At 38.1% G+C, this 7,158-nt stretch overlaps 1 protein-coding gene and 1 pseudogene across 1 annotated transcript; both read right to left on the reverse strand.

Moving 5' to 3' along the window:
- Positions 1 to 61: 61 nt before the first annotated feature.
- LOC143565603 (large ribosomal subunit protein bL12c-like) lies at positions 62 to 719 on the reverse strand (annotated as a pseudogene).
- Positions 720 to 1,792: 1,073 nt separating this feature from the next.
- Positions 1,793 to 4,017, reverse strand: LOC143565615 (monodehydroascorbate reductase 4, peroxisomal-like). Its single transcript, XM_077052541.1, has 6 exons — positions 3,900 to 4,017; positions 3,363 to 3,443; positions 3,128 to 3,246; positions 2,817 to 3,036; positions 2,615 to 2,733; positions 1,793 to 2,524 (listed from the first exon to the last, which is right to left on the reverse strand). The coding sequence occupies exons 1-6, from the start codon at positions 4,015 to 4,017 to the stop codon at positions 1,793 to 1,795; spliced, it is 1,389 nt and encodes a 462-aa protein (XP_076908656.1).
- Between the last annotated feature and the right edge of the window lie 3,141 nt (positions 4,018 to 7,158).

Below are 7,158 nucleotides of genomic sequence, written 5' to 3' on the forward strand. Positions count from 1 at the left end.
TATGAGTCCTTAGTTATCAATCATCTAGTATTGGTCCAAACACATATTGAAGATGTTCATGGAGAACATAAACAATCAGCGAACAAGTTATCAGAGCGAAATATGATAATTTTTAACTACAAAACAGAACAACTAAAAACACATTGCATTAGGAAAGTATAAAACAGAAACTGGTAATTTAAACAATAGAAACCTTAGCTCCAGCTTCTTCAAGCTGCTTCTTCGCGTCTTCGGCTTCGTCTCTCGACACGCCTTCCTTGAACTTCTTCGGCAGTCCTTCAATCAGCTCTTTCGCCTCCTTCAGCGCCAGGCTCGTCAAGCCTCTAACGGCTTTAATCGTCGCAATTCTCGCATTACTCGGAACATCATCAATCACCACATCGAACTCCGTCTTCTCCTCCACGGCCTCAGCCGCCTCCGCTCCGGCGCCACCAGGTGCGGCGACGACGGCGGCAGGAGCGAAGGATGCGGCGGTGACTCCGAGCTTGTCCTGAAGGTACTCGACCAGAGACTGTGCCTGAGCTAGGGTTAGGTTCGAGATTTCATCGCCTAGCTGGACGACTTTCTCCTCTGCCACGGCACGGAGGAATGTGGAGTTTGGAGGTTCGGAGGCCGAATTCTAGGGTTTGTTTGGTGGGAAAGTGAGTAGTGGTGGTGGTGGCGCGTGGAGGATAAGATAAGGAGCGTAGAGTCACTGTAGAGAGAGTAGAAGAAGCCATTACAGGTTTGGTTGATTTTTGATAAACTGCTTATCGGCGTCAATTTAATTTTTCGGTTATTTTCAGAAAACACCCTAGTATTTAATCTTTTTTAAAAAACAAACACCCGTAATGTTTTCATATGGCCGGACTAGTCGGATCGGGGTCGCTGATAGGTTCAACCGTTCAAACCCTTGTGAGCCGGTTCGAATTTTGTTTTATTCTTTTAATTCTCTTAACTTTAGTAACTTATGAGATTTGAACGTATGATCTATTTTTCTTTTTATTGAAGGAACAACTTTTATTAACATTTAAAAGGAGACTAACAAGTGACTAGCCTCCAACTAAGTAGGAGAAACTAGATTCCACATAAGGGCATACACCAAATCATCAGCTAGACCTAATATAATAAACACCTAGACGTATGATCTAGTAAAAGATTTAATTGAGGTTTATATATTGTTTTTCAAGAACTACCTTTTGTTATTTTTCTATTCGTTCCATCAAGAAAATATGATATTTGTTTTATTTTTTAATAGAGCTAAATAATAAAATATTTTTATTAAATTTCATTTTTATAGTATTTAAATTTTGTGTATCATTTAAATATTTTCAAATTTTAGTTATGACGTCATTTAGTTCTATAGTCATGTCGGCGAACCAATAAGGCCATCGACTTGTTTACGGGTACGGAAAACATTAGACATAAATTTGTTGCAAGTTATCAATACATACATAAGCGTGCTTTCATTCCAATATTTGTTGGAACATTTATAACATATCTTATTACAAAATTTATCATTCAGATAAAGATTAATAGTTACTATGAGGTTTCATGATTATTGCATTTAAGATTCAAACTATAAACATTTGATATAAGACTTACACAAACTCATGTGGTAGTTCCTAGTTAGATTTAAACCTGCGGTTCCATGGTTTGTTATTGGTGAAAAAATGTAGCATGTTTACATAAACGCCAATAGTATAAAAAATAGAATAACAATGATTATGTTATGTATATAAGTCTTAGTACATGAGTATTTGTGTTCTGCAAACCTTTTAGTGAGATTGCACAAGACATTGAACCATAACACTCACCATCGCCGGCGTCTTCTTCCATACCAATAAGCAAATGCAGCTATCGACGCCGCCGCCACCACCCCAGATGCTGCATGCCAAGGGTACACCGGTTTCTCTAAAACAACCATCGACGTCGAACCACCCACATTCGCTATCGGCACTACCGATGGTTTCTGGCTCAACGCCACCACATATCCTAGACCCTGCATCTCGAGCTCACTCAAATCATCAATCACCGGTTTGAGCCTCGTCACTTTAGCTATTGCCTCATACTCTTCTTTACTCCCGCCTTCCAGGAAAGATCCAACTAGATGACCATCGTGGACCCAATAAGCACCAAAACTAGTTCCTGAAAAATCTCCAAAATAAACGACTTCACCCAAATTTTCTCCATAAAACTGCCACGAAAAGGAGAACACTCTAGAATAGAACAATGGCAGGTAATCAAATTCGGGTGTTGTATCTGGTTCCATTATTGCAGAGACAGCATGACGAGCTGATTTTCTGGCAGCATCAACATGCTCAAGCCGTCGGATTTCACCAAAAATCTTAACCGGAAATGATGCCACATCACCAACTGCATACACAGAGCTATTACTCGTTTGCAACTGACTGTTTACTTTGATTCCTCCTTTCTCTAAAGTCAGCTGGCCTTCAAATAGACTTGTGTTCGGACGGATTCCAATTCCTACAACCACCAAGTCAGCAGGATGATAGCTTCCATCCTTAAGATTAACTCCTGTAACCTGCATACAATCAATTTTGTTATTACATATATATATAAAATAAATTGCAAAAATTTACAAATAATGAAATTAATAAGCTTTGAGATTTACCTTCCCCTCAGGGTTAATAACAAATGATGACATAACTGTGCCTTTGACAAATTTTACACCCTTCGATTTATAAAACTCTTCATAATAACTTGCAATCTTTGGAGTGAATAAACGGCCCACTAGAAAGATGAATAGCAGTGCTTCAAGTTGACTACAACTTGTATAAAGAAAACAATTAGGTTTGGAAAATGGAAGCGCTTACTGCAATGTGGCTCAGGAAACACCATTGTAACATTAATCTTATTTATAACCAAGGATGCAGCAACCTCCATTCCAATGTAGCCACCACCAATAACCACCGCATTGCTGCCAGTAGAGGCTTGCATCACGTCAACAAGCCTGGTTGCATCAGCCAAATCACGCAGATGGCATACATTTTCAGCATCTGATCCACTTACACCAAACTCTTCAAGCTTCAAAGCCTATGACAAAGCCAGAATATTGTTTTATGATGTTTAAGAAACAAAAACAGACAGATAATAATTAAGATTGTTTGAGAACCAGATTCAGTACCCGAGCACCTGTTGCAATGATAAGATATTTGTAGCTGATTGTTTCTCCTGCAGAAGTTACTAGTGTCTTACGTCTTACATCAGCAGACTTTACCCGAGTACTGAGAATCAGTTCAACTCCTGAAATATTTTTGCATTAGGTTTTTATCTTTTCATTATCAGGTCCATTTGTAACAGCATTTGTTCATCAAACATAGTATAAGAGCACTTGATACCGATTCATGAAAAACATCTACCATGTTCCTTGTACCACTTTGGTGTTAGTCTCTCTTCCTTGGCGCCTACACAAGTGTGGAATGCAGGGAGACGTGCAGGATCTGTGTAGAAAAATTACAAAACATAAAGTCAACTTGTGATTAAATTGCATGGAAGTATACTAAGATTATATCCTTCCAATGTGGTGTAGTGGTAGGGAGCTTGGGTTTCTCAATGGAGACTCAAGTTCAATTCCCACTTACAACACTTTGGGGGGATATGGGTGGCTCAATGAAGGAAGACCGAGATCTTTGTGATTTCCAGTTCGATCCTGAGGGCATCTGGGTCTTACCACCAGTGGGCCTTCGGGCGGTGGGTTTTCCCTGGAACTGGAGATAACTTGGAGGCGCTTAAGGGCTCCGTACGGCTGGGTTGGGCCAGCTGGCGGTGGCCTTTTTGCCATTGGGTCACCCCGTACGGAGTACCTAGGCATTCTATGTTTGTTGGTCGTTCAAAAAAAAAATACTAAGATTGGATTTTAAATTAAAAAAATAAAATAAAAATTCAACATTATATACCTTCTGGAAGTAGAAAACCTTTGCTGAGCGCAGGTCTCTCATAAGGAGCCACCTGCAGATTACCAAGATGTGTCTCTAAGTAAATCAAAACACGAATTGCATGTGCTTTTATTATCATGCATTATTGTCCTAAAAGTTCTAACACAAATTGATAGCAATATCACCAGTAACGGATAGAAATTTGAAATAATTAAATAAAAAACGGATAGATCAACGGCTCGTTTTCGGATACAGATACACCACCGAAATAAACCGTCAGGCTACGATCTTTTAACCAAAGATACAGACACCACTTTGGATAAGAAACCGTGTCGAAGAACACCACTCAAGATGCCAAAATCGAGCTAGCATAGACAAATCAACTTTACTCAAAATCCATTGAGAAAATTAACCAAAAATTTTTTTTAACATAAATCTTCTGCCCTGTTTCATTACATCATCCTAAACATTTACATAGAGATTAAAATAACTACCACTAAAATATAGGAAACTACCTTTGACTACTACTACATGACTTGAAAGAAAATATGGATTTAAATAAAAGAGATAATAGCAAATGGCAAATAAACATGATTGCATGCAGGCTAGAAAATCAAGGCTCATGGTTCGGATCATGGTGGCTCTTTGGGTTTGGGTAGGGTTAAGTACGTGACCCAATCGAACAATTTGATGAACCGAACCTGATGTATAACACAAATTTATGTTACTGTTGAATTCTATGCATGCAAATGGCAGGATCCAAACCAGAGTTCAATGTGACTGTGAAAGGCAGACTAGCATTGATATTTCAAACCCATGTTATGCCAGTTTCGCCACTTTATAACACTTTCCAAAATGCACAGGTAGTTGAACCCAAGTTAAATTTGGTTCCATCCATCATTTGATATTGCATAAATTTATGGTATAAACATAGGGGTCAGCTATATACAAACCGTCGAACATCTAATGCCACGCCGTCTCGAATGGCCGTTATGACAAAAAAATTTCAAAGTTTGACCATCTATAGTTAGAACGGCCGTCCGAGTGAGGTTGGACAATCATTTTGACCAAATACTTTTTTCAGAGTTTGACCGCCTGTAGTCCGAAAGGTCGTCCAGATATTGGCCAGGCAGACAGACGTTCTTACCGGTAATTTTCAATTTTCAAAGTTTGAGTTTCTTGGTTGTGGAGTGCCAATGTGCCATTTGATAGTGCCATAAACATTATGAAAATCAAAGTTAATGTGCAAATTCTAAGTTTCCACAAACAGGCAAAACAACAAACAGTTGGCGTGCAAGAAAGAAAAAGGCCGAACATTAACAATGAATTTCAAGAAACGCGATGATCAATTACAATCAACGAATTCACAATATACAGAAGTATTGAAATTGGATGAAAAGGAGGATGAAGGATGGATTACAGGTTCGTCGGAGATGATGCAGAGTTCAACATGAGCGACACCTCTGTTTGCGAACTCAAGAGCTGCGTAGCCGGCGGCCACTCCTCCCCCAAGTATCACGTACACGAACGCCCTACCCATTTACCCGCTCTTTCTCTCTCTCACCTCATATTATTTATCTCTTTCTCTCTCTATAAATAATATAAACACTCCGATATTAAAGACTACGTTATCTGATGAAGGCTTACAATGATTTAAAACTAGAGTAAATTTAGCCATTATGCATAATCTACCTTGTAAAAATGAGTAAAGTGTCATTTTCGTCCTTGTGGTTTGTCAAACAATGCTAATTTAGTCCAAAAAGTTCATTTTTTGTATATGGACCCTCCACGTTTCCCAATTATTGCCTATTACATCCAAATCACTAACTTCGTTAAATTGAATCGTTAACTCAGGGATAGACATGTCTTTTCACTCTTTTTTTATTATATGAGTACAGTGCCAAAATCGTCCCTAAGGTTTGGTCATATTTCCGAATTTCGTCCAAAAATATTTTTTTCGCAAATAGACCCTCGATTTTTCTCAACCGTTGCCAATTTCATCCAAATTGTTAACTCAGTTTAAATTCAATTAGACCCTCGATTTGGTCACATTTGCTAATTTCGTCCATTTTTCGTAATTAGACCCTCGATGTTTCCCAACTGTTGCCAATTTCGTCCAATTTGTTAGCTCGGTCTAAATTTAATGTTAACTCAGGGGTGTTTCTGTCATTTTACATATTTGTTTACATTGTTATTATTATTACGCTGAGCTAAACCCCTTATATGACTAAAAATAAAGAAGAATAAACAAACGGATAATATATTGGATTCAAACATAGGAATCGTGAAATGTTGTATATGTTAGGGATGAGCAAAATCGGTACCGGTACCGGATTTGGTACCGTCGGTACCAAGGTTTTGAGTTTTCGGGACCGGGTACGTTACCGGTATTTCCCTAATTTTACCTCAAATACCGGTACCATCCCGGTACCAAACATTTGCGATTTTCGGGATCGGGATTTTCGGTACTGGTACCGGTACGGTACTAAGCTCATCCCTAATATATGTTATCAAACAAACCAAGGTTGTAAAAGTCGTTAGGCGGTCGATTGGGGAGTTGCGAGTACTCGGGAGTAGTCGGGGATTACTCGAAAAATACCTACGGAGTACTCGGCTGAGGCGGAGAGTACTTGATATAGGCGGGGAGTAATCGGGGAGTACTCGGCTGCCTACTTGAGAGTTTTACAACATTGAAACAAACACATAATAACAATAATGCAAACAAACATGTAAAAGGACAGCAATACCCATAAGTTAACGTTGAATTTCAACTGAGTTAACAATTTGGATGAAATTGGCAACGGTTGAGAAAAATCGAGGGTATATTTGCGAAAAAAAATATTTTTGGACGAAATTCGGAAATATGACCAAACCTCAGGGACGATTTTGGCACTTTACTCATATAATAAAGAAATAGTGAAAAGACATGTCTACCTCTGACTTAACGATTAAATTTAACGAGGTTAGTGATTTGGATGTAATTGGCAAGAATTGAGAAACATGGAGGGTCCATATGCAAAAAATAAACTTTTTGGACTAAATTCGCATTATTTGTCAAACCACAAGGACGAAAATGGCACTTTACTCTTGTAAAATAAATCTTGTCATGTTTTGATTAATTCGTACAATTTTTTCCCTCCAAAACTAATATACCCTAATATATGTAAAAAATCAATAATTATTCAGTTTTCTTTTACACTATATATATATAATATCTATATATTTTTATAAATATAAATATTAACATATTATTTTACTACATATTTCAAAAATCAACAAC

This window comes from Bidens hawaiensis, unplaced genomic scaffold, assembly GCF_021521415.1.
Source record: "Bidens hawaiensis isolate Kalapana, Puna unplaced genomic scaffold, B.hawaiensis_p1.1 tig00022487_1, whole genome shotgun sequence".
In the NCBI taxonomy this organism is placed as follows: Eukaryota; Viridiplantae; Streptophyta; class Magnoliopsida; order Asterales; family Asteraceae; genus Bidens; species Bidens hawaiensis.